At 39.9% G+C, this 27,840-nt stretch overlaps 3 protein-coding genes and 1 long non-coding RNA gene across 4 annotated transcripts in view; 3 read left to right on the top strand and 1 right to left on the bottom strand.

Annotated features, from left to right (window-relative positions):
• LOC144665824 (uncharacterized) overlaps positions 1-27,840 on the bottom strand; it is a 259,439-nt gene that overhangs the window by 91,080 nt on the left and 140,519 nt on the right. The window lies entirely within an intron of this gene.
• LOC144665976 (cytochrome P450 4A25-like) lies at positions 68-10,019 on the top strand. Its single transcript, XM_078527306.1, has 6 exons — positions 68-375; positions 1,299-1,540; positions 2,741-3,022; positions 6,300-6,561; positions 7,087-7,329; positions 8,069-10,019. The coding sequence occupies exons 1-6, from the start codon at positions 114-116 to the stop codon at positions 8,305-8,307; spliced, it is 1,530 nt and encodes a 509-aa protein (XP_078383432.1). The 5' UTR covers positions 68-113; the 3' UTR covers positions 8,308-10,019.
• Positions 12,197-18,819, top strand: LOC144665638 (uncharacterized). The gene is made up of 2 exons (XM_078526901.1): positions 12,197-12,474; positions 17,052-18,819. The coding sequence occupies exon 2, from the start codon at positions 17,072-17,074 to the stop codon at positions 18,455-18,457; it is 1,386 nt and encodes a 461-aa protein (XP_078383027.1). The 5' UTR covers positions 12,197-12,474; positions 17,052-17,071; the 3' UTR covers positions 18,458-18,819.
• On the top strand, positions 21,525-27,015 carry LOC144665877 (uncharacterized). The gene is made up of 5 exons (XM_078527159.1): positions 21,525-21,921; positions 22,575-22,676; positions 23,984-24,754; positions 25,349-25,750; positions 26,387-27,015. Exons 1-4 carry the CDS (start codon positions 21,756-21,758, stop codon positions 25,561-25,563), a joined length of 1,254 nt encoding a protein of 417 aa, XP_078383285.1. The 5' UTR covers positions 21,525-21,755; the 3' UTR covers positions 25,564-25,750; positions 26,387-27,015.

Below are 27,840 nucleotides of genomic sequence, written 5' to 3'. Positions count from 1 at the left end.
TGCAAATTCTTGTCATCACACCATCATTGTCACGCAAGTTTACTTTGTTCTAACGTTTACCACCGTGAGTCAGTGAGTAAACTGAGCTAAATTCGTTGTCTTGTCTCTAAGTAATGGCGGCTTTCGAGCTGATCGTTCGAGAACTTTTGGAGTGGAAACTCGCTCTCCTTGCTGTGCCAACTCTTGTTATTGCATGGCTGATTTGCAAGTTCTTGTTTCTGGACGGGTTTATGTCGCCGCTGCGAAATCTTCCCGGTCCTACACCATCGTTGTTCCTCGGTAATTTGCTCGAGATCAAAGAAAAGGGCATTTTGCGTGCAACTTTGGAATGGTCGAAGAAATATGGAGGGATTTTTGTAATGTGGTTGCGGCCTGGTATGTATGGATGTATCTTTCAGACGTTATTTTAATCGCGCGAGGTTCGATTATGTAAACGGATACGTGAACATAAATCGACTAGCTTTTTCAAATTTCACGAGCAAAATTTAGGCCATTCAGGTCATTTATATAAAGGGTGAACAGTACTGGCCCGAAGATGCTGCCTTGCGGTACGCCACTAAGGACAGGCATTAAATTGGATAATTCATCTTCGAGTTGAGAGAGACAAATTATATTTAAAGAGTTCTATTGGATTCGGTAAACAGACATCTTGGCCTGTGTAAAACAATTACGAGACCGCGTTTGACCTTGGTCGCTCGAGAAAGTATCGTATACTGTAAGGTATATCAGGGTCATACCAGATGTCACGCTACAAGATAACGCAACTTTTGTCAAACAATTATCCAATACAGAAGTTGTCAGCTACTGTTATGCATTATATGTTAATTTTTGATTGCTTAATTGATAAATTGATTGATTGATTGATTGATTGATTGTTTGATTGATTGTTCGATTGATTGATTGATTGATTGATTCAGTGATTGATTGATTGATTGATTGATTGATTGATTGATTGATGGACTGATTGATTGAATGATTGAATGATAGGTTGATTGATTGATTAGTTAAGACCCCCTTGGCAAACGGCATCACTTCTGCATGCACTGCATGCCGCTTGTTTATTTTAATAAAAACTTAAAAGTTTTTGCTTAGGTAACCTGGCGCTTCCATGGCTACCCCAGAATTCACGACGTAGTTCTGAAATGACAGTGTCATAATTCAGAATTGAGCCCTCCCTGGCCCGAACGCCTCCTTGGCCCCGATCCAATTTACCAAACCTAAGGATATTGGCCTAATAATTCAACAGCGTGGACTTCCAGATTTCTCCTGTTAAATTGATATTTTGTTCTTGTTTTTAGATCGTCCAACTGTGTACCTAACAGATGTCGACCTTGTAAAGCAAGTACTAGTCACAAACTGCTACAAATACTTGAGGCCATCCGCCCTTCGACTTGCGATTCCCTCGCTTGGAAATAGTTTAGTGACGTCCAATGGCAAGGACCATGCTTGGCAGCGAAAGATGATCAATCCAGCTTTTAGCTATGCTAACCTTAAAGGAATGCTGCCTTTCATGAAGACGGCTGCAGATGACGTTGTTCAGGTGTGTTAGTATTATCTGACCGTGCATTTGAGGTATTAGGTAGAGGCTCTGTGGCATTTGAGGGGGGAGGGGGGCAAGGAAAAATATGGCTTTTAAATGCGGGAGGGGACGACAAAATATGTTGTGTATAAAACGGCCATTGAAATAATTGCGTTGGATTGTTACCATGGTATCATCGAGATACGAGGAAGGGGCGCCAAATGCAAATAAAATCATACATCGACCCTCACAAGAAAACACAACAACAACAACAATTTAGCTTTATTTGCACTGCTACGAAAGGTTACAACATCGCAAAAGCATAAGGTGATTTCGAAGAAATTTTTATTAATTGTTGTTAATGGTATTAGCATTTTTTATATATGGTACACATATAAAGTAAATTATTTGACCCTCCTTTTTCTGAGGTGGTTGGAGTGCATGTCACTGACACAACCTTATAAAGGTGAGAAATGTTGGAACAAATGACACATGTGCTCATTTCGTATTCGTAATTATATAAATAAAATGCCCGTCTGCTTCGCTACGGATCAGTCGCGGAGCAGTTTACAATGCCAACAACAATTCTCCAATTCGCAGCACGGCACAGCAGCAAAAATCGATGCAAAAATATTGCAGTACCTTGAAATTCGTCGGTGGAGGGAGTTTGGCCAGGCTCTCTGATTAAGTAAGCATTGGGGAGGCTTCTAACAAAAAATGGGTTTGCAGCTTGTTTTTGTCAAGAAGCATAAAGTATAGAAGATGTAAATAGAATGTTAGAGTTTAATCTAGATGACCTTAATATTTCTGCGCTTCTGCTCCAACTGTTTTCTTGAAACTTGGCTAATGGTATATATGGAATAAGTCAATACAAGGTGATTCCAGAAATTAAGCAAAAATATGTCAACATTTTTTTTACTGAATGCGATTTTGTCCAAAAAGAGGAGTCCAGTTAAATGCAAATAACACTAAAACTTTTTTATCCAGTCAAATCGAATTAATCGTATTATTACGCGTCAAAGTCGAAAAAAGTTATGTCGCAAAGTTTGTCATGGGTGAGTGCGCCAGGAATAACTACGGGTCGAGCCACCTTAATATATCAACGGACATAACCTGAGCTGATGGACTTTAATATCAATCCAAACGTCAAATTTTTGGCACCGAAAGTATTTGTTACACATCGTTGCTTGATGCAATTTCATCACTTTTCACTTTCTTTAGCTATGGAAAGATAAGCTTCAACAATCACAGAACGACTATGCAGATGTCATGGTGCACTCAGATCTCACCCGCTTGGCAATGGATGTTATTGGACAAAGTGCTTTCGGATACCAGTTTAAGTCTGTGCTTGGAGGGGACACAGAGATTACGAACGCTTTCACTCAGATAACAACTGGCGTGGACGTTGGTAGAATTGCGCTGCCATTTTATAAATACTTACCTTTGGAGGAAAACCGCCTGAAGAGGAACGCAGCCAAAATTACCAACAATGTTGTTATGCAGGCATGTTGGTTCACTGATTTTATCCACTTATTGGATTCGTCCAAGCCCGATATGGAAAGATAGTTAAGTCGAACGGTCTCGCCCTTTCCATATTGGGCGCGGATGGATCCTATAGTTATTTATGTTTCTTGCTCCTTCTTAATTAATGAAAACATACTTGTTGGTTAGGCACGTGTGCTGCTTTGGCTGAGCCCCGTTTGCTGGGACAGAAACAGACATTCCCATTGGGATATTTTGGCCACAGGTGTGGCCGTTTTATTTTAAAACAATCAGTTAAAGATGACATTGGAAAAACAAACAAGGAAATTTCCCAGCAAAGGTGGGGGAAAACCTGCCTCATGTTCGGTAAGATATGAGACAGGGAGCGGAGGGAGGGAAAAATGGAATACGCCATGTTGTGATAATGCTTCAACGAAGAACGAACTAGACCCCAGGTTGCCTCACTTTAATGTAAGAAGCAATGATGTATTCCCTCACCGGAAGCTGGGACTGATTGTTTCACAAGCTACATAAAAACATTTATTTTTCCTGCGTGAAATAAATATCCTTTCATTTTACCGAGGAAATAATCCACCAATCAAAACCATTTAATCAAATTGATTTGAAATAAATTTCATTCCACAAGACCAAAAGGCTCAAAATGGAACAAGACAAACACTACATATTTATGAGATAATCTAATCGGCGCGTGTCGCGTGTCGCGGGTAAAATGTCGCGGGTACACAAAATTGTCGCGGGTAAAATGTCGCGGTTACAAAAAATTGTCGCGAGTAAACAAAATTGTCTGGGTCCGAAAAAAGTTATATTTTTTGTTTTATAGTTTTTCTTAAGTTCAATACCTCATTACAGATAATAGAATAACAATAACAAGTGCTTGAAAGTAGGTGGACGAAAAATTGAACTTTACTTTGCTTTCTAGCTTTTGAACAGCAAATACTACACCAACGTTCAAGATAATAAAATAATAATACAATAGCAATAACTTGTTGACATTGTGTATGTATCATAATTTGGTTTCCCATCGCCACTTTTATAACTCTTTTTTGACGAAAGACTTGCACACATTTCTGTCAAACTTTAGCTAAGTTACGCAGCGAAAAGCGGAAGTGATGCGGGATTTCTGCGTTTGACCGCTGTGAATCGCCTTCAACATTAGTCACTCCTCCACTTTGCGACAGATTGTTCGCTCGTGTTTACAGCTCTATACTTCGTGGTACAAGCTCTATATTTCGTGGTACCGTTCAGACTTTTTTACTTTGATCACCGTACTCAAGAATCTCTCAGTTCTCAGTCTTCAACCACGCAGAGTTGGCACTGTCTGGAATCTTTTCCATAACCTTGCTGTATACAACACCTGTCTACTACTTCTACTTGGTCTAAAGCTGGTTCTACTTGTATTTTGTTTATGACAAATAAAACAAAAATTCAACCATTGGAACCTCGTTTACGCGATGTAAGCTTACCTTTGACACAGCTGTGCGCAGCGCGTCGAAAAAACAAAGCTGCATAGGTGCACATCGCTTCGTTTAAAATTACACAGACACATACATATACATGCTACCGACAACCTCTACTAGACAAAAAAGTATGGAATAAATACCCTGTGTTACTTTTTAAAGGCATAAGTATTGCCATAAGTATTGGCATAAATACCAAAATCGCTTCAATCGAATCAACTAAATTCGCTGGTAAATTCGAGAAAACAGTTGTGATGATACCGGTTCCCACTAGCGACGTACCGGTAAAGCGGAATCGGAAGCGTTTAAAAAACCTTAAAATTTTAATAGTCGAAGTCAAAACGACGAACGCGATGGAAGATGAATCGGAATAGAAATGAAAAGGAGACCTGCACCCTTGAATGTGTAAGCCTTTAGAATTAGCCACCTGAATGTATTTCGTATGGGCTACTTGTGTCCTTGGCACAGGCGATTTCCATAGCAGCGAAAATATCCGCACAATTGTAATTTATGAACTTTTATTTGAGAATACATTTTTCTTCCCAAATCTCTCTTGGGAATTTAAAATGATGTATCATAAAATCTAGAAAGCGCATTGGACAAATTTAAAACCGCCTGTTAGAATCAGAGCGGACAGCTCGATAAATGACGCGAAAATAGCAACTCTGAAAGCGGATGGTTTGCCTTTGTAATTACTGTGAAGTGGTAAAAAAATAGGAATCAATGTCCTTGAACTTCGTAGGTTTTTGTTTGTCTAATTGAACGGCTGTGTTGGAATTATGTTAGTTAGTTGTTTGTCTAATTTTGTTCTCTCTTTATGCAAGCAGAAGTATTTATTCCATTTCAGGAAGCAAATTAGCCTGCGTTGCAGACGAACAAAACCCCGTTATAGTAGCACTATACCGGGGTTTTGTTCGTCTGCAACGCAGGCTAGAAGCAAATACATTTTAAAATCTATTACAAGTTATACACTATTGGCTAAGTTTTGAAATATTGTTGTTGGTGCTATAGTTAACGTCAATTTATCATTTATAACGTTCAACTATTTTTGGAAAAATAGAAAAGAAAATAACGTTAGAGTAGTATACTGTTCGAAAATTGCCCATGAAAAACTAGAAAACTAAAGTAAAGTTTAATTTACATTGAAGTACTTGTTATTGTATTATCTTTAATGAGGTATTGAACTTAAGAAAAACTATAAAACAAAGAATAAAACTTTTTTCGGACCCGCGACAATTTTGTGTACCCGCGACAATTTTGTGTACCCGCGACAATTTTTTGTACCCGCGACATTTTACCCGCGACAATTTTGTGTACCCGCGACGTTTTACCCGCGACACGCGACACGCGCCGATTAGATTATCTCCATATTTATCTGGTACCTTTCTTTAATCGTGATGTCGTCATGGTGCTAATCGCCTTGAAATGATTGAGTAGCTCAAGTCTGAAGAGAGCTGAATAGCATATGGTCAATCGATGTGTCACAGTTTGTCATGGCCGCGCGATCTACGTATCCACTCTTAATTCCTTGAGCGAAGCGCCACTTCTTGAAAATAATTTTAGTCGAAAAGCCTTTGTAGATAATTGTCAAATTGATACCCTTCAGTATTTTAAGAACTGACACTAAATAGATTCATTATCTCCCATTTGCGAACTATATAATGTATTCAACTCATTTTTCTTTAACAAGGCCGTTATATCACTTGACGTCACTTAAGGTAAATCATGCATGAGTTAAGAAAACCTACTAATGCTCACCTGCTGACAGAACCTTACTCGCCATTGCCGTGATATAACAATTTATTGATTTTTCAATTCAGGTAATCAAAGAGAGGCGCCAGATAAGAGAAACGGGAAAACAACCTGCTTGTCGTGATCTGTTAGACATTGCCATGGATATGGTAGATGATCAAACCGGTTTCGGAATGGATGATGAACAGCTGCGCGCGCAGGTGTTTACCTTCTTGTTTGCTGGACACGAGACCACAGGCGTAAGCATGTCTTGGACTTTGTACGAGCTAGCGAAATACCCCGAAATACAGGAGAAGATCAGAAAGGAGGCAAATGAAGTATTAGGGGATGGTATGTATTTCATTATTTTTAATGAAAGTAACAGGTGTGATAACTGTATTTTTTATATGCATAGAAGGAGAAAGAATCTGGTGAAATAAATTGTCAAGCATGATCCAGCCCGGGGGCTTGCAAATTTACTTCTGCTGTAAAATTAGATATTGTTGAATAGAAGGACAGAAAATAGCTTATAAGCTGATACCACTGGTCTGCCATCTAAAATCGTCAATACATTTATTGGTCATTTCCATTCTCGTTACCCAATCTGCGACTATCAGCACTCAACTCAACAGACATCATGTGTTTGTCGACATGAAGGCAGGACATGTAGCATGTCCTGCCTTCATGTCACGCGGGCTCGATAAAGATGTTCTTGGTCTCTCGCGTGTGACGAGAATGGACGAAGTTATGTGGATTTTTAGCGTGAGAATTTTTTTCCATCAGGATGGTTAGACTGTATCTAAACTGAAATGAAATGAATTTACTGTTAATGATCATGGTTGAAAACAATTCTTTCTTTATTAATTTAATATACAGGAACCGACATTACCTGGGCTAAACTTGACAAGCTTCACTACCTGACCAATGTCATCAAAGAATCCATGAGGCTTTACCCTGCTGCGAGCGCTGTGGGCAGAGAATCAGCACAGGAAGACACTCTGAGTGGCTACCACATGCCTGCCAATACTTTTATTTTGTGCGGAATCCACGTTATCCATCGCTCTGAAAAGTACTGGCCAGACCCGGATACCTTCAAACCTGAAAGGTTTGATCATTTGAGTAAGTTTTTTATATTTTTATTCCATCTGCTTATACCGCTAGAAAAAATGAAAGGGAAAGGTGATATCGGGTGTGATATGCCCTGTATCCCTTTATCTTTAAAATGAATCACGGCAATGAACGTTTATGGTATGTCCAAAATGTTTGAGATCTTTATGGTTGTGGCGCGTCGGTCGTGACGTCACATCATGTTGAATTGATAGCCTATTGTCTACGATTTGTCATCTTTTAAAATTTCCCGTCATAATTATCTTAGAAAATAGCTACTAGGAAGGTTGGATTTATAATAGGAAAGTGTGTTGCGAAAACAAACGACAAGCCAAAATAACTTGTTACTTTAATACCTTACAACAAGGGATTTTACTACGGTTGATTCGATTTGCTAAATTTAAATTTCCTTTGTTTAAAATCTAGCCAATCAAACCATGTGTCCCCAGAGTCACTTGTTCCTCGTGCCCCAGGCTCGCCCGGCTAAGAGGGGAAAATGGCTCTGGGGACGAGAATGGGGAACGCGTGCGTGACGAGCGCAAAAAGCGTCGACGTAGGAGGCTAATTAAAATGGCAATATCGTTCAAAAATGTTTCACATTTTTTATTTATATATAATTAAAAGCAACAAATGAAACTAAAAAATAAATAAACAAACAAACAAACAAACAACAACAGCTAGCTGCTGAAAATGGTGAGTTCGTTGAGTCCGTTCGAATAATGATGTACTAACACTCTCTTTCCCTTTGTAGCTAAAGAACAGGAGTCCATGGTGCGTTATACTCTGATGCCATTCTCGTTTGGCCCTCGAGTCTGCATTGGAAACAAGCTAGCGATGGCTGAGATGCGTCTTGTACTGGCCTCTCTCCTTCAAACGTTCAACTTTTCTCCTGTTCCTGGCTTTCCAGAAGTCACGCAGAAAATTTCGGTCACAATCAAACCCTACCCCTCGCTGCAACTGCGAATCAGTGCAGTGAAAATCGATGCTTGAAATATGCACATTGTGCTGTTAAGATATTTGTAGTCTTTGATTTGCCGGCTTTATATATGTGATTTATAGAGGATGGCGTTATTAATTACACGGGAACATCCTTATCATGCAAGTTCTCGTGTGGTCCGAGCGAGTTGATTATAGTCGATGAGAATTGACGAAAACTCAACTCTCATTGAGTCAACTCTTATCAACTCTTTTTCTCGTTTGGCCCGGGCTTCATGAGACCACACTTTTCTAGGGCTTTACTGGCGTAATAAAACCACGCGGGATGTTGGGAGAACACGAGAAAAGCTTGTAAATCTCGAGCCGGAGGCGAGGGATTTACAAGCTTTTCGAGTGTTCTCCCAACATCCCAAGTGGTTTTATTACGCCAGTAAAGCCGTAGAAAGTGTGGTTTATTGCTTTTATGAAATAACTATAGAAAACGTTCTTCAAAGAAATAGGAATCTGTTTTAGTTTGCGTGATCAAATGTCTTATTCTCAACAAGTTCTCAGTCATCGGATGACGCGGCAAACCAATCACAGTGGCCGAAAGAATAAAACACAGCTTCAGCTTAAAGCTATGAAAGTCATAAGAAAGGAAAGGAAAAAGACAAACTGTCATGGTATAAAATGTATTCAACGATTTAAAAGTTCTTTGACGTGGAAATCTAGCAAATTATGGCCGGAGTCATTCATCGCGAAAGTAAAAGCGGGTAAAAGAAACACGAAAACTTTGGAAGTTTACAAACTTCACAGACTGACGAAGGTATTGAGAATAAAGGTTAGTTCCACAAACAGTGCTTTAGAAATTTGTTATGAATTTATTTATTCCATATTCTTTCGTTTTCGCCGAATAACAGACTTGGGATAAAGCACTGAAAGCACGTAATACTGAAAATATAATTCAAGCTGCTACAAGAACTCAGCGTGAGGTTCTGCCATCAAAATAATTCATGTTCATCGCGACCTGAATTTGATCAGTTTTAATTCCTTTCATATAAAGTTTCCGAGTTTATGTTGAATGGAACCATATCCATGTTTTTACTATTTTTTCAGTCCAGTGAAAGCGGACCTGTTTATTGTGTTCGTTCTCATATGTTTGTCTCTGCGTTTTCGTTTTTTCTCTAGTTCCTTCGTGGTGGGCGGGAAAATTCAATTTTGTGATCCGCCCTCAGAAAATTTTCATGATCATTTACGAGAATCATTTATCCTCCGTTTTTATGCGTAATCGAGCGTAGTGCGGCCATGTCGGGACAGAAGCGGGACTTTACCGGTACAATAGTACATAGGTTTTTGACCAATCAGAGCGCGCGTAGTATCTGAGTTATTTTATACGGTACGGATAATAAAAAATATTTTCGTTAGCCAAGATTTATTTTAACTTTTTTTGGCGTGATCATAACTGAAAACGTCATCACAAAATACCATAACATCTTAGGAAGGAAAGTAAGAGAATCGATTATTTCCTTTTGGTTTGTTTGTTTGTTTGCTTGTTTTGTGGTTTTAAAAAGACGTATTCATGATTTGCATTTTATTTTCACACAGTTTACATTTTACTTTATAAAATTAATTAACAAACTCTTTAGTTCAAAGTTGTGCTACCCTCATCATCATCATCATAAACTTTATTTTAGCTCGAATTTCAGAGTAGCTTGACAAGCTATTATTTTCGAGAACAAAATATTTGATAACGAAAAATTAAACATTAAAATTAGTTCACATCTCTCTGGAAGCATGATTGTTGCAGTTTGTAAACAAAAGAACGAAAGACGTTTGCTGCTCTAGATCTGTAGCTGTTAAGAAGAACTACTGGTTTTATTAAAGTAGAAATTTCATATAAGATGTTTCGTAATTATCGAAATTTAGATTAAGAGGCATCTAAACCTTCCCTAAAATGTTGGAACGTGGAATACTCAAAACAGTTTTTAAATGGGAGGCAAGCGTGGCCGAGTGGTTTGGGGCGCTGGTGTTGTAATCCGGAGGTCACCGGTTCGAGGCCTGCCCTTGCCACTAGCTGGATTTATTGTTTCTCGGTTGTCCCGAGTTAAAATCCTCGACCACGCTTTGTATATAGCCAACTGGTCTGCCTCCTGCCAGTTGGGATTTTTAACCTTGTTATGTTCATTTATAAATTATTTGTTTCCTCTGTTTCAGTGGCATACCTGTAAACTAGCTATCTCGTTGAGATATGAAGCTAAGTGCATGACCACTATAAACACATATTTATATTTTTTTTTAAAAAAAAAAAACGCGTTCGTTTATGAACCGCCCGGCTGCCACAAATATCCCAGGGGGGTACTCCGGCTTGTAAATGACGGTGATGATCAAATGGAGGCAAAACTCAGAACCCCAAAAAATCCCTAAGTCTTCCGACATTACCCAAAAAAATCCCTGGACCAAAAATAGCCCCCCCCCCCCCCAAAAAAAAAATCCCTTGTCAAATTACTCCTAAATTGCCAGGAGGGGCAATAATATAACACAAAGAAAATCATAAAAAATTGAACGCTCGTGTTTTTTATTCATCATACCATAAATACGCCAAGGCCGCGCCAAGGCACTTTAGTTCGTTATTAATACCCAAAAAAATCCCCTATTTAAATCAAGTCACCCAAAAAAATATTTGCCAACTTTTTCAACCCAAAAAAATCCCGGAATCGAAAATTTCAAACCCAAAAAAATCCTTCGATCATCCCCGCCATTTACAAGCCGGAGTATCCCCCCCCCCCCCCCCCCCCCCCGAGGACAAATATTCGCCATCTTTGTTTTCAACTACATTTTAATCTACGTTGTAATCAGAGAGACAACTCGATATACTCAGTTTTGGATCAGGTCAACGGAATTCTAGTGAAGAACCTTATTCAGTTTAGTCGTGGAAAATACTCAAGTTAATTGTTATTTCGACGCCGGAACCTTCCTTTCAGATGAAGCTGTTCTTGCAATTAACAATACTGAAAGGAGGCTTTTGTAAAAGTTCACAAGGCCCAAAAAGCGGGTAGCAGAATTCACGAATCACGTGCTTTTTCTAGCTATTTTTGCGCATTACGGTCTAATTTTTGCCATATTTTCACACGCCACGGTCTTTTTATTCCCTTTTCGCGCGTCACGCATAAACCCTTTGCTTCCCCCCAAAAATAATGATGTAACGACCGTGATACAATGTTAGTCAATTCAAAGGAGAAATCGTATATTTTTTACACTTTACAGAGGGTCGAAAAGGGGTGGGGGTAGAGGGGCACAGTAGGGGCGGCACGGTTCACGGGGATTAAAACAGACATTTCACGAATAACGCATAATTCAGCATTTGATTTTATTTTTCACCCATATAGTACTACAAAACTGACGTGTCGACCTTTTTGATTATCGCATATACACATAAAATAATTGTTTTTCATGCTGTAAAATACTAAATTTACAATAATTCACAACTGAATGCCGTCTGAACATGTCTACGATTGCAATTGGTAGTCTTGGTTGTGCGTAACGAGCGTGGCATTTTGTTCTTTGTTGACAGACTTGATCTTGGAACATCAAGTTCCGCAAACGTTCTCGAGTTCTGGCATTTCTAACATACATTACTACTATAAACATTGAATATTTCAGTAAATTAAAAATGAGCTTATTATAGACCATGTTCACGTATCTCGCGAAATAAATTAGTTATTTCACGAATCACGGGAGTACTTTCGTTCACGGATCAAGGGAAATAAATTATCTCTTTCATGATTCACGGCAATTACAAATAGGCGCCGATCACGGTTCACGGAAAACCCCTTTTCAACCCTCCTTAATAATTATTCCTTAGGGATGGCTTATAGGTCAAATTTACACAAGAATCAAAATACAAATTTATTCAAAGAGACATTGCAACACGCACGAACACGAGACCAGCACGAGCGCAACACGGGGTGCCCAGTCTGCTCGGCGACCTCCTCATCCTCGCGCGGGCCAGACATCAGAAACCAGAGCCGTCTGAAGCTTCCCACAGCGTTTCCGCATGGCGCGGAATTTGCAGTAAGAAGTGGTTGTATCTCTTGTATAACTAAGAATCAGGGAGTTCTTTCCACTGTCCATGCTTTTATACAGACGACCTACATTGGACTGTTGTCATTATGATGTGGCACTGAAACCCGGGACTGAAACGCAAAGATCACTAGCGGTTGATTGGGAAGCCTAAAAAGAAAGGTAACTTAAAGTAGTCTTAACATGAATCATAATTATTTTGAAGTTCTTTTGAACGTAGGATGTTTTCAGTGTAAGTAGCTTCTAGAGTAGCAACTGCTCTCAGCTATTTCGCTCATTATCTGTGCGACTGGATGAAATGTAAACTTGACTTACAAATACGCAGCTTTATATAATTATTAATTTTTACCAGCCGCCTTTTAAAATTTTCTGATGCTTTGTGAATACACTTGATTTTATACAAGCCGATATTAAAGTCAAGTCAGTATTTTCATTGTATTTTCACGGTAGCACTAACTAAATTAAGGAAAGCAAAAATAGCAGGTTGTGTGTGTCTGCTCGCCGTGCTAAATTTGAATTCATGAACTAAACAGTTGTTTAAAAGCGATTATGCAGATCCAGCGTGCCCTTGAGCGACCTTCAGAACTGTCTGGTTATGCAATCACACAATCATACCACGTTGTCACGCCACAGTGCCAAAGCTCTTGTTATGCAAATGAAATCGATAGTATTGTCTTATTGTCATTTTAAGACAATATCTGTAAGCACAGAATAGAAAGGCCATTCGTCTGCAAAATGTAATTAATCTTGTGCATTTTATTTTCCGGAGAGGAATAAGAATTATCTTTCGTTGTTTTAGCATCGCGAAAAAATAAAAAATAAAGTTAAAAACCTAAACGCTTTTTAAAAGCAACTAACACTGCCATGTGACATAAATGCACTTTATTTTAATCCTGTATTACTCTACGCAGGTCAACGCGATTTTGTTAAAAAGTTGGTTTCTCCAGTGAGATTTTATAGAGGTATTTTATTTTCTCGCTTTTTCACGCATGGCCGAATAGCGAAATATATTCATGTTCATCGCGAAATATCTCTTATTACCTTTCATATCTCCTGTCCCTTTTAGTCTTTAGTAGGAAAAAATTATCGTGTTGGATAACCATACAGTTTTCCTTTCGATAGTTCGGCGGCCTGATGGTGGCCACCATTTTACATGGCAGTCTGTAAACGTCCTTAGATCTTACCGGCTAAAGCAGCTTTCTGTCGAATTCTGGTTCGTAGATATTTTTATCAGATCGATCTCCTTTCAGTATTTTTATTATAACGACAGCTACTGGTGCGACCTTGCATAAATGTTTGATTTGTGATAGCTATGTTCATTTCAAAGTTTGATGAGTTTTCCTCTAATGTAGAAGATAATTTTAGGTAGTACCGTTGTCAGTTTTATAAACAAAAACCCTTGTTTCGTAATTCCTGTTACATTGTCCTGTAGTAAAAAAAACCAATGAACTGTCAAATTTCTCTCGTACTTAGGTGTCTTTTGCATTACGCCTTTTCCCCCTCGCTAAAATGCATATGGTAAAAGAAGACTGCGTTCGTGTCTAGCAATGTGGCCGGTTTCCGTGCGACTAGCTATAGGAGTATGGGATTCTATTCCATCGCAGTGTTACCGCCGGTACCCGAGGTACTTTAACAGTAAAGTGTATTGCCCCGGCTAGGGCTTGAAAACGAACCGCTCAGATCCGGAGTCCAGCGCGCTATTCCATTGGGCCACCCACCGCGCCTCCCAAATGCTTAAGTACAGTTTAAGTCCAAATATTTCACTAATGAGTATAAAATGCTCGCTTCATAGTGCCAAGTAGAAGTTTACTAAATGACATCACGTGTATATATATTTTTGGCTGTTCTTATTCGACATTAATTTTCAATTCGAGGTGTAAAAGGAATTACTCTAAAAAGTATTGAAAAACGTCACAAAGCCCCAGACATTCGCTAGCCATAAAAGGGCTCAAGTTGTATTACTTATTTACTGTTTTCAAATTTCGATTGTCATTTTCATTGAATAAAGTTCAACTATTGAGTTTTGAATCTATTCCTGAATTACCACATTCTATCGTCGTGATAAAATGTTTCACACATAATTATATAGCTGTCAGTAAATGCTATATTGTCAGCGCAGCTATTTTTCCTTAATTTCTTACAACTGTCCAATTTGGGATTAAATTTGGATAGTTTCAATTAGGACTTTTCCCGTATCACGGTTTTCGACGCCATCTTGACGAGAAGGCCAAGCGGGTAGAAATTACAGTGTTTGTATGGGAATCCGACGGCAAATATCTTTAACAAAAATTGAATTCTGGACAACTTTAATATGAATTGTAAACTTAAGATACTAGGCAAACGTTTTTATTTGCCGAGTTTGAAGGATGTAGCTAGGCTAAAAAGAGTTCAGTTATGTTTTTAACTGTCTGTATTTTTTTCCGCATGAATGACGCGCTTCGCGGGAGAATTTTTAGACAAATGTATGGGAAATTAAAAACGTAACTGAACGCTTTCGAGCCCAGCTATATCCTTCAAACTCGGCGAATAAAAACTTTTGTCTAGTATCTTAACTTTACAATTCATAAGTTGTCCAGAATGCGGATTCCCATACAAACACTGTCATTTCTACCCGCTTTGCCTACTCGTCAAGATGGCGTCGAAAACCGTGATAAGGCCTTTATTGGGTTAACTGAACCTTCTGTCTTCTTCGCATAATTTATGCGTGTTTAAATTTTACTTACGTTCACTAACGACTGCAAATTTACAGCAGATATGTATTTTTAACAGCAGATCTTTCCTCTCGAAATTTTGTGATAAAAATTCGCCTTTTGTATCAACACCTATGATTTATGTCTGTTTTCAAATAGCATTAGGAATAACCGGCACGCATACATGCATGCACAGGCGATGACGCTTTACAATGATCCCAGAAATTGCATTTTTCTCATTCATTTTAATTTTTATTTGCCTTGACTACAAAACGAACCTCCAATACATTACAAACCTACAGTACGATAAGATAAATACATTAAATCATTATGAACTTCGTCATTTAGCAACAGAAAGGCCCAGGATTGATTTCCACACCTAGCCGATACTGAAGATTGTGTGACATTTCCGTATTGAAATGGTCTGAACTCTGAAATGTAATGAAGTCAACACCGCTTACTAGAATCACTTACATGCATTTATGCAACTTATCAAACAAAACATTTTAGATCAGCTAAATCAGCAATAGGGTAGAAGTTCTTTCTGAACTCTGGCTTCTCGTACAAATAGGAATACGGATACCGTCACTGTGTTATTTTTAATGGCTTGAGATAAATACCCGAATAAATATTATCAAAAGCAGTAAAAGGAAGATGGCGAGTCGCGAAGGGAAAAGTTAAATATTATCGACAACAATGCACGTCAAAGCAAACAATGATTTCAGATACCGTCGCTTGCATCTAAGCGTGAACACGAGCCGCCGAAACATGATCTAATTGGGTATCAAACATGGCATGTTTCGTCATGAAACTTTGAAGTTTAGCAGAACGTAACGACAACTTTCACGCTCAAAATAATCACCATAAACACTGAGAACAGGCAAAACTTTGCACCAGAAGTGATTCAAGTGACCCTGCAAATGCATATCGACACAGATCAGGATCATTGTCGAAGGAAGTCTTGATATCCAATCTTTCCGCCATTTCGACTGTTTCGAAACCGGAATGTGTTGAAGTTTCGGCGCGAAAGTTGCCGTTATGGTCTGCTAAACTTCAAACGTTTGATGACCAATCATGCCACGTTTGATACCCAATTAGATCATGTTTCGGCAGCACGTGTTCACGCTTAGATGCAAGCGACGGTAGCTCACCTTTGCAATCTAATCAAGATACTGCTGCCATCGGTCTCCCTTTTGGAAAGCCCGTTTCAAAAGTTATGACACTAACCGGCCTTCACTCGTCAAATTCAACATCAGTCAACTTAGTCTGCCATCACGTATGCCGACTTCGAATCCACGTACAACGGTAAAAAAGTTCTTTAAGTGAGCTCACAATTATCCAGTACATCATTCTCTCCTGACCCCAAAACTCCGTTTAACTGTACGTTAGAAATCAAACGCGTTTTGCCGATGGATGCTCTTATAGTTGATTCGTACTCATTGACAATCAAAGATGGCGTACCGAAACTGAGTAAACAACAAAGTGCCTAGTTCCCAGTGCTACTCGGTTGGAGTAATCTTTCACTCCTCACACGGCCGTCCACCGGGCCATAGCATATAGGCGTCACCGCCTAAAAATTAATTATAGAATGAATCATTGTTGTCACCTTATGATCCTTATGACGTCGAATCGTTATCAAGGCTCTTTTCACTTAACGATAGAGATTATAAATTATATAATTATAATTTAATACATTCAAGCTGCAAGACACTTTACTCTCATAGTGCCTCTCTCCACCCAGGTGTATAAATGGGTACCGGCGACATAATGCTGGGGGGAACCCTGCAATGGACTAGCATCCCATTCAGGGAGGAGTAGAAATATTCCTAGCCGCTTAATGCTACGGAAACCGGGATAAGCTCCGGCAGTGTGGGCCGCTTGGCTCGTGGCTTCTCCTCTATATTCAAGCTGCGAGAGATTACTTATATAAGACATACTGTAACTGCATTTATTGAGGAAATATGCGCTTACCAAGGGTAACAATTAAATTTATTTTCATTGATTTATTGATTTGTGCATAACAAAGAAACAATTATTGTTTTTCTTCAGTAAAAAAGAATCAGTTTATCATGGCACCAAACACCATTAACCGTAAGAGTGCAGTTGTGACCGGAGACGACAAGTCCACAGCGGAAGCAGGTGAACCTGTTTTCATCACTCAGAAAGAGTTAAAGGAACACAACGGCGCTAACGGCTCACCAGCATGGATTGCAATCAAGGGCAACGTTTACAACGTGTCCCACTTTGGCAAGGAACATCCAGGAGGAAATATCATTTTCACGCATGCAGGGCAAGATGCCACCGATGTGTTCAGCGCCTTCCACCCCGCTGCAGTCTACAGCTGGCTGTCTCGGTTCTATGTTGGTGAGCTGGTGAAAGATTCGAGTTCCACTTCCGGGGATGCCCAGAACGAAGTTGACTATAGACGAGATATCACAGCCATGAAATCCGAGCTGATGAAGGCTCGTGCGTTTGAATCTTCTAAGTTGTATTATTTGTTCAAGGTGGCATCCAACGTCGCTATTCTTGGCATGGCACTCGCTGCAATTGTGTTGCTGAATGGCATGCCTGGTGCGATCATAGGTGGTGTTCTGTTGGCTCTTTTCTGGCAGCAGTGTGGTTGGCTGGCTCATGATTTCCTTCACCACCAGGTATTTACAAACCGCATTTACAACAACTTGGCTGGGCTCGTCATCGGCAACTTATGGCAGGGGTTCTCTACCTCTTGGTGGAAGATGAAGCATAACCATCACCATGCCTCACCGAATGTAGTACACACCCAAGCTGGCGGGGACCCAGACATCTTGACAATGCCGCTACTGTTGTGGTCAGAGAAGATCATCGAGGGCGACTCCGAAGATCTCAAGGACCTTCCCAGGTTCATGGTTAGGCATCAAAAGTTCTTTTACTTGCCACTTATGGCTGCTGCGCGGATATCGTGGCTACTGCAATCGCTGCTGTTTCAGTTCGAGCCTGTGCACAAATACGTGGGCGGTTTGGCCATGAAGATCGCAGAGATTACCACGCTGGTGGTTCATTACATTGCAGTGATATACATAACGTCGCTGCTGGAAACAACAGCTTCCCGAGCCGTCTTTCATATCGTCTGTCAATCACTTGGTGGCCTATTCATTGCAGTGGTGTTCACTGTCGGTCATAACGCAATGGAAATCTTTACAAGCGAGGAAATGAAGGACACTGATTTTATCCGCCTGCAGGTGCGCTCCACGCGCGATATCACGCCCACGGTCTTTAACATGTGGTTCAGCGGTGGTCTTGCATACCAGGTGGAGCATCATATATGGCCCACCTTGCCGCGCCACAGTTTACCTCTGGCATCGAAGATTCTCAAGCGATTTTGTGCCAAGTACAATATACCTTACGCCGTAGAGGGATTGATCAAAGGAAACCTAGCAGTTTGTAAAGTGCTGTCGGATGTTGGAAAAGAGTTTTGACCACGCAATGTGACTGAACTTGAACATTTTGTAGATTTCACAGCTCCAGAAGAATATAAACAGGAGAACGAAGAACACTTGTTTTTGTGATAACGCGTAATTTATTGTGGTTTTTATTTGGTAGTAGTCTATTGTGTATTGTAGATGCCTTTGTTTTTGGGGCTACCCTTGGTCATTGTCTGTGTTGTTTATATATTGTTTCTTTAACCAATGACGGAACAGGAATTGTTTTATGTAGGAAGGAACCTAACGACCCATATTGCCACTTTATTGGTTTTGTTAGTTATGTTTTGTGAAAGAAGACTTAGAAAGCAAAACAAAGGATTTTTCGATAATAAATGAATATTGGCTGTGATAGAAAACGAATATTTTTTGTTTATTTGTCACCAATGGACCCAATGAGCCGCCGAGACAGCGCCAACTTAAATCCAGTTTCCTGCCTCAAATTTTCTAAATTGTCATTCCCCACTTGTACCATAAAAATTAGAAATAGTAGTCAGTTGAAAATCTTCCCTTCGCTCACATCAAAAAGTTAAAAAGTTTAATTTCAAATTGGTATCATAGAAAAAAAGCCAGACAACATAATTTTGGTACCGCTATGCTATTGTTATAATTTCTAGGGAAAAAGGTTTATATTTTGTAAAAATTTGTGTTGCAACAGTGTCGCGTGACATGTTGAACAGCGTTGTTGAATTTTAAAACACCTGTGTTGAAATACATCTCGGTGTAGGATTTTCGGATTTCGTGTATTATTTGAAAATCCAAATCCGAATTTCCCAACGAATGTTTCCAGTAAAAGGCTATCTATAAACGCTTTTTTAAAATTTTAAAACAGATCTAAAAAATATAAGAGTCTCTAAATTTTCGATCGCCTTCTGCAGTCTTCTTCAGAGAATGATGGTTTTTGCGAGGTTCGCGGAATTCTAGTAAGCTAGGTCGACGTTATTGTTCGTTGCCCCCCAAGGGGAGCAACCAGCGATGCGCAAACTCTTGGGAAGGGCGCCCTATCATTTACAGTGTTTCTGTTTAAGAAAGAATGTAAGGCATCCAGAAACAGTCTGTTGTTCTTGCTGCTTACACCTGTTTCAAGAATTTCGGCGTAACTTGGATGTATGTCGTGGCCGGTTTCCGCATGTTGTATGTCGTGGCCGCATGTGAAACCGGCCACGACATACATCCAAGTTACGCCGAAATTCTTGAAACAGGTGTAAGCAGCAAGAACAATAGACTGTTTCTGGATGCCTTACATTCTTTCTTAGACAGAAACACTGTAAGGGACGGACCATTAGAAATAACCGGGGGGGGGGGGGGGGCTTTTACCAAAAATTCCTGCAAGGGAAACTTGTCGAAAAAAAAAATCCTGCAAGCGGTTGTATGATGGCATCTATAAACGTCCATCAGAATGGTTAAAATAGCGTTTCTGAGGCTCTGAAAATTAAAATTTTCCCGGGGGAGCATGCCCCCCGACTCCTCTACTTTGTCATGTACCAAGAGAACAGCATCAACTCAATCCTATCAACTATTTGGTTGCAAACACACCTGACCCACCCTAACAATCGCGTCCCATCAGTAAACAGTTAATCAAAAGCACAAACAGTATTATTATTATCACTTAAACTGCAATTTTGTCTGATATTATAAAGTTTAGCTTGATAAGTTTTAGCTGTCATCTTTTTCATCTTTTTTGTTGAGGGACCAGATTAAAAATTTCTAATAGGGAGGAGGGGATTATATTTAACAGGCACTATCTATCAAATCCCTTTAGCCCCCCTACCCCATAAAAAATGAACGGTCCCTAAATTTAAATGTCGCTTAATTCAGAGAACGAATCTGAAAAATGAAACAATAATGCTATTTAATAATGATAATTGTTGCGCAAATCATAGATGCGTTACAAAAAAAGACCTGTGTCTTTGGGCGAGAAAAAAAATTCCTGCAGATAAGTAGGCCTTCAAATTAAATTCCTGCACCGAAAATTTTTACCCCCCTCCCCCTCCCTCACCCCCTCCGGTTATTTCTAATGGTCCGTGCCTAAATGAAAGGGCGCCCTTCCCAAGGGTTTACGCATTGCTGGTTGCTCCCCCAGGAGGGCAACGAACAATAACGTCCACCTAGCTTATTAGAATTCTGCGAACCCCGCAAAAACCTTCATTCTCTGAAGAAGACCACAGAATCGACACAGAAGACGATCGAAAATTTGCAGACTCTTTTATATTTTTTAGATCTGTTTTAAACGTTTTTTATATTTTAAGCTATGACCACAGATCGCTCGAGCAGTTTTATTTATAAACGTTTTGTTGCTGCCGTTTTCATCCTTGAAATGCAAATGAACATTTATCAAGGATTCTCTTTATTTACAAAGGTCTGGTTCACAAGCATAAAATACCGCAGTTTGATTCCCTAAGGAATTTTCTGTTGTGAAAAATGTGGTTGTTATGTAAGGAATGCGACTGACATATTTGTAAAGAGTAGAAAATTGATTTGACAAACAACAGTAATGACAGAAGAAAACGGGTGGTGATAATTTACACAGCATGATTTGACGTAAATGAGAAGTGATTATTTGCCAATCAAATGAAAAGATCACGGCTTTCAGTGTATAAAGTTCGTTTACGACAATTTCCACATTGTGGGTTAGTTCAGATTGAGAAAAAGTGAACGAGAGAAAACGGTTCAGTTCTCATCATGATTACACTTGAGAATAACCTCCTCGGGACAAAATTTCAAGTGATTGCGTGAAAAATGACAAATTGATGAGTTAGTCAAACGTCCAATTTTTATTTTTGAGGCTCCCCCAGTAATTTCAGGGAACAAGAAAATATGGCCATAAAATAATTGGGAACAAGGGAGATAAAGGAAAATAAAGTTGAAACACGGGAACAAAAGTTATGTTTGTGATATTTTAGGGAACATGATACAACAGGGATCATACCCTTCTTAATTATATCCATACTATTTAATATTCCGTTACCGGATACCGTTACTTTTTTGGCAAATCTTTTAACACCTTTTTGATGAAAGCATATTCTTTTAAAAGATAATGCGAACCAATGCGGACCTATAACCTGTACAAGCTGACTAAACAATAGTATCTTTCCGGAGTCTGAAAAATTGATATCCTGATTCAAACATTAGGCAAACAGATTTTTACCACTGTCTCCCCAGACTCTTGGCAATCGTACCCTGTCAGCTGCTGTGCAATCAACAAAACCAAACCTTTTTCAGTCTAGAAGCGGAAGGGATGCGAAGCGAACGTGCTTCTCTTCCAAATTAGACAAAGATATTTTCACCCGCCATTATGAGGGAGAGTAAGAGCAAGACAGAGCCTAAAAGAGGACGACTGATGATAGCCGTGATTGTTTTGTTGGCTGGGGCTGTTGTTGTTCTGATCGCTGGTGTGATCTTCATGCAAGAAGAGATCAGAAGTTTGAGAGGCACAGTCGAAGAGCTTAGGCTATCTCAAGGTAGTATTGTGATGCATTTATCTGAAAGTGTTAATGTTTTAATTTGTCATCGACGTTTAATGTCTGAGCGGTATGTAGTTCGATCGAGGGTTCCCTTTTTGCCTTTGCCAAAAATTGGATCACGTAATAAAGTTGAGCCTTTTCACGCACTGCGAATAACAACTAAACGTTTTTCACATCCACGCAAAAGTTGTTTGAACTGTTACGCTCCAAAAACGAAGAGATTTCACAAAACAGCTGACAACATTTGTCTTATCTGTTCAAACCCCACCACAGAAATGTAAACAGTCTTATATTTACTGGATAATCAAACTAACCAGAAATCAAGTCAAACAAGATGCCGAAGTTGTTGTCACGACTCATAGTTCAATTGTTCGTTAAAAAAACGAATGTTGTTTATAGTGGCCATGCACTTAGCTTCATATCTCTACCAGATAGCTTATGGGTCACATTTACGTATAAGGTCGTTCCACGAACGCAGAACGAATTTGCAAACTACTTAAAAGATGGCTAACCCCCCCCCCCCCCCCCCCCCCCCTTTTTTTTTCGGAACAGTTCCCCCCCCCCCCAACAAAAACACCAGAGAAAACGAAAGAGAGCCCCCTCATCACATGATAACATGATATTAACACTTCTTCTTTCTTATTTTACAGATGTCGTCACTGAGGGTTACAACAAAACACGGGTTTCTCGGCCTCTTGCTGAGCGAGAACACGCCAGTGGAGAGATGAGAACTAAACGAAGTTTGAATAACGGTTGGGTTAAACTTCTTCTTTTATTTTGTTTTTCAATCACAAAATTAAAAGATAAGACGTTACTCCAACATATAATTACCGCTAGAGTTTCATATAAACGCATCTATATAAAGCAGCTATACTTACTTACCAATACCTATATCTCTCTATGCCATAAGGCACATAAGGCTTTGACATTCTCTTTCCACCCACTACGATTTGCTGCAAGGGCTCTGACATTCGCCCATGACTGCCACCCAGCTGTTCGCCTTTCATCTTTAACCATTTTCCTCCGTGTTGGTTTTCGTCTACCCGGTCTTTTTCTCCCTTCTGGCCTCCACTCCAAAGCTGTGACGCAATATTCATTTCTGTCTTCCTCTTTATATGGCCAATTCAGTTCCATCTACGACGTCTGAGCTCATCTCTCGTTCTGTTTACTCATAGCAGCTGTGTACTTTATTAAATAATTTCTTTTTAGTTTGCCATATCGAAAATTACCTTCAGAATATACCTCACGATAAATTGGGGCACAGTGTACAAAGCTCGAAAACACCATTAGAAGAGAGATAACAGAACCAAAAAGAACCAATTGGCGAATATGTCTTTCACATTCTCGGCACGCCCTGGCGCCTTTTGACACTGCTTTATGACATGAAATTGTTGTAAAAAGATTAAATGACGTTTGCAAGTAAAACTTCGTCAATGGCAATAAATATTTGCAGGTAAATGGAAAGAAAAGTTTAAAACGTGCTGGAAGATAGGCATTGAACTATTACTCACGGGATGATCGTCGGAAAATTTCATTGAATGACGATTTTTTTAAAAGACATCTTGACAGGAAAAAACTTGGTGTTACATACCAAACATTCTAACTAATGCCATAATCTGCGATTTAAACCATTAAAAGAGGCGACAAACACCCCATGGAAAACACTTTTTTGTCACGTTTGCCAAATGAATGTTATAAAGGAATTCAAGAACTCTGAAAAAAGTGAGCAGCAATTTTCTACATATTATTAATTATGGCTCATAATTGCGTCTAGATAACCTTAATCGCGCAATATCGGCTTAGTTAAACGTCTGGTCGGCTCGCATTACAATCCGGATAGATCATACAAACTATTGTAGCATCAGTCTCTGTGAAGAATAAGACACTTGGTTGATTACACAATAACTTGAAATTCATGAAGTGAATAAATCACCGTGGGCAAACTCCAAAATGTGCCGTCTGATGTATTACGGACAATAAGTAAAAGAAAAACACTTTTAAAGCTCCCTGTTTTGGTATTTAGCAAGTAAGCTATGACGTGTTATTCTTTTGTCATTAGGTCAATGTGAATCAATTACGATTCCACGCTGTCAAAACATGCCGTATAACCTGACTCAGTTTCCAAACCTGCTGAATCACCGAACAGAAGACCAAGCCCTGATGGTCGCTAAGAACTTTGAAGCGCTTGCAGGTCGAAGGTGCTCTCCTCTGTTCGGACTTTTTCTGTGCTCCGTTTTGGCACCACCCTGTCATAAGTCCCAGATGCCCATTCCTCCCTGCAAAGAGCTGTGTCTTAAAGTTACCAGGAGCTGTAGGCATCTTTTAAACAAGTTTAATCTCACGTTACCTTCTGCCATGCGCTGTGGGCGTTTACCAAAGGAAGGGACATCAAAGTGCCTAAACGAATCATCCCTTCACAGGCCCTCACAATGTCGACTGGCACTACTACCACCTGACCAATGTATGAATCATCTTCCTCAACCATGGCGTATACAGTTTCCAAACTATTTCGGTCACACGAAAGCGAAAGAAGCCTCGGCTGGCCTCAGAGAATTTGATCCAGTCGTTAGAATAGCTGTCCGCGACGACGATTGCCGGTTTCTGTTGTTGCATTTCCTGTGCCGACTCTACGTACCACCCTGTAGGAAGACCACACTCCCTTTACCTCCCTGCAGGGAGTTGTGCGCTCAGGCCAGATCGAGGTGTAGTCGTATCATTGACCACGTTGGCTTTCAATGGCCCTCAGATCACAAATGTCATCACTTTCCAAGAAAAGGCGAGGCACCTTGCTACAGCGGACCTGCAACTGGAGGAGTGATCAAGTTGTCAGGTTAGGCGCTAATCATTTTCAGTCCAGGGCCCGGTTGTTCAAAGCACGATTAAGCTAATCCAGGATTAGCGTGAAATTTGGTTTCAATTTTTTAACATTCCTTTGAGGCTTTCTGTTTATATTATCTCTCCCCCAGTTTTGACGTGGACCAATCTCAAACTTCACAAAACATTAGCTATGGAAAACCCTTCTTAACAAAAGAAATTAAAACCTCGATCATCTTTTAATCCTGGGTTAGCGTTAATCGCCTTTCGAACAACCCGGCCCAGGTATTGATTCTCCTCTGATAAAGTTATTTCTGAAGAAAAAAAATGTAACGTAAAAAATAACGTTTCTTGGCTCCATGTTAAAAACCCGAGATTTTTTTAAGATAGAAGAATCGATCCTTAATTTTTGCCCTAACGTCTTCTTCTTATTCGATTTTAAAAAAGCCCGGATGATAATGCATTAAGCACAAATTATTATCAAAAGATGAAAGCTGCATTTCATTTTCATTGTAAGACGTTAAGATATTTTGTTTTCGTGTACTTGACTGTGTGAAGATATCAACTTTTGTACGTGTACACCCACAGTTTGAATTTTGTCTCATTTCAGGCAAATGCCAGGTTATGTCAGTTCCCCTGTGTAAGAATGTACCATACAACAAAACGGTGTTTCCAAACTTTTTCCGACACGAAACTCAAAACGAAGCATCACTCGAAGTTCACCGATGGTGGCCACTGGTGGACAGGAAGTGCTCACCGGACTTGGCGCTCTTTCTGTGTTCGCTTTACGCTCCTCTTTGCACGACTCTAGACACCCCACCATAGCCGTGCAGAGAGCTTTGCCTTCGAGTTCAGCATAGCTGTTCACCTGCACTAGATTACTTATATCGTTCTAACTGGCCAGACACCCTCAACTGCGAAAGGTTTCCCCGTACAGGGAGTGAGGAAGTGTGTATCGATAGACCCCAGAACAGGCCCCAACTTACCGTATCACCTTTAGAGCCAGCGACAGGTGAGGTCCGATCAGACAGTAGTGATAGATCATTATATAGACTCGCATAGCTCTCTATTTTTTAAACAATTGAGTGCAGTTCCCGGAGTCTTAATTACAATGCTGCAATAAAATAACTTCTGTATTGTTTAAGAAAAGGACATTTCTTTTCGTGTAAATCAGATTTGTGGAGCTAAAGCAATGTGCCGCGAACAAACTTTCGCATGATTATTTTGGGTTTTGGATAACAGTCACAATTTACCTGTATATCAATTTCGTCATCCATATCATGTCATGACCGGTGCTTTTTCGTCCTTTTTATCATTAGGTTTTTAGGAAATTAATGTTTTTACTTCCAGGCTTACACTGTTAAATAAGCAGGTAGTTGAAGGGAGCAGAAATTGTCTAGATAAGGCTGAATGAAAAAATCCAGCAATTAAAGATCATAGAGTTGAGCACAGCAACTTGCTTTCTTAAAAATGTCACTTTTTAGCATATCTTTGAATGTTCTATCGGCTGCAGAAAGCCAAAACGCGTTGAAGTAACAAAAAAAAAGTATTTTATTTTTTCTGATTGACACGCACATCAACGCTTGTCAAAATGAAATCATCAACAACGCTGTCTTGATTGACACTTGCGTGCTTTCATTTTTTGTAGGGCGATGTGAGGCCTTGAGCATTCCTGTTTGTTATGGTCTGCACTACAATACGACGCTGGTTCCCAACATTTTCAACCATCGGACACAAGACGAGGCAGCATCTGAGATTAACCCGGGCCTTCTTTTTGATTTATATTCATCACCGGGCTCTTGGAGCGATTGTTCCCCTGAGCTGCCTCTTTTTGTGTGTTCGCTGTATGCCCCTCCCTGTACCGTGCCACGCAAGCCTTGCAGACAGCTATGTAGGCGAGTTCGGAATAGGTGCCTGCCTCAGCTGCAGAGATACGGCTATCACTGGCCGGAAAGTATGGATTGTGATAAGTTCCCCTTTGGAAGAAATGAAACTGAATGTATCGGGGCGTTGGCCCGCCGGGCACGACCCTCTGTCCAACCCACCACTCCAGTTCGTCCCGAGGACTGATGAACTCAATAGACAGAACACATTATGTTACTTGTGCCTTACTGTGAACCTTAATAGAGCCTGCTTAGCCAGCTTACAGAAAACCGTTTAAAAAGCCTACGATTTTGGGGGCTCTCGACTTTGTTAACTGTGGTTGATGTAGTTTTTGAATTGTATTTGTTTATAAAAGATTGTTCAGAGGCAACAAAAAAGGGTCGCGTAATTTAACGGTTTGTATTTATTTTGCGTTATCATGATTTTTCTTTAGTTATTTTGTCTTGTCTGTAAGTGCTCGCATCGTGGGTGGCTCCTCTTAAAATGCTCTGCAATTGGTATAAGATTGAATGGAGCCGAACCAATATTGTGGAATAGCAGGCATTTTAGGCATCCTACTGATAAACAGTTACGGCAAATAGATATTTCCAGGATCGACATTACGTTCATGGTCTGTCTCCTTAGAATTAGTGTTGTGGGAATTTTCATTGGTTCGCGTTTGTGCTGTGCAGTGGGTCTTATTCAAGTCTTTTGTTTTCCGTCAATTGGTGAACGCACAATCCTCAGTACCACGAAACTGCCTAGAAAAAAAGTAATTTGAGCTACCCGCTATTCTATTCGGCCGTCTTTATACGGCTAGCACTAGAGTTTGTTCCTGCATGTTTTGTCAATGACCGTAGTATTAGCGATTATCTCTTTCCAGACTGTTGCGGTAAATTTAAATGTGTTTCAAAAGCATGCACAAACTATTTTTAAAAGTACAACTACTACCTGCCTGTCGCTTGTCTATATAAACAGCGGCAGCCAGTACATAAAGTGTCTAAAGCTCCTGACGTAATAAACGTAATGTAATGCATTGTAATCTGTCAGGTAAACTTTGTTACTTAAGAAAAATTCCTAAACTACCCTTAACTTAGCTCGAAGCGTCATAGCTGGGACCTCGCAACCTGGGGGATACTCACGAAAATTTGGGTGTGGTTTGCGGCACACCTCCTGAAATTAAACCCTTACCCTATTTCAGACCACACTTCCCTACCCTATTTCAGACCTGACCCCAAA

Source organism: Oculina patagonica, chromosome 9, assembly GCF_052425735.1.
Source record: "Oculina patagonica isolate OP01 chromosome 9, crgOcupat, whole genome shotgun sequence".
Lineage (NCBI taxonomy): Eukaryota > Metazoa > Cnidaria > Anthozoa > Scleractinia > Oculinidae > Oculina > Oculina patagonica.
Note: the sequence above shows the minus strand (reverse complement) of the source record. Positions and strands in the feature narration are given on the sequence as shown.

Coding starts and splice junctions, on each gene's coding strand:
- LOC144665976 (XM_078527306.1), top strand. CDS start 114: ATGGCGGCTTTCGAGCTGATCGTTCGAGAACTTTTGGAGTGGAAACTC. Junction 376..1,298: donor TGTAATGTGGTTGCGGCCTG/GTATGTATGGAT, acceptor TCTTGTTTTTAG/ATCGTCCAACTGTGTACCTA. Junction 6,562..7,086: donor AAATGAAGTATTAGGGGATG/GTATGTATTTCA, acceptor TTTAATATACAG/GAACCGACATTACCTGGGCT.
- LOC144665638 (XM_078526901.1), top strand. CDS start 17,072: ATGGCACCAAACACCATTAACCGTAAGAGTGCAGTTGTGACCGGAGAC.
- LOC144665877 (XM_078527159.1), top strand. CDS start 21,756: ATGAGGGAGAGTAAGAGCAAGACAGAGCCTAAAAGAGGACGACTGATG. Junction 21,922..22,574: donor AGAGCTTAGGCTATCTCAAG/GTAGTATTGTGA, acceptor CTTATTTTACAG/ATGTCGTCACTGAGGGTTAC. Junction 24,755..25,348: donor AGGAGTGATCAAGTTGTCAG/GTTAGGCGCTAA, acceptor GTCTCATTTCAG/GCAAATGCCAGGTTATGTCA.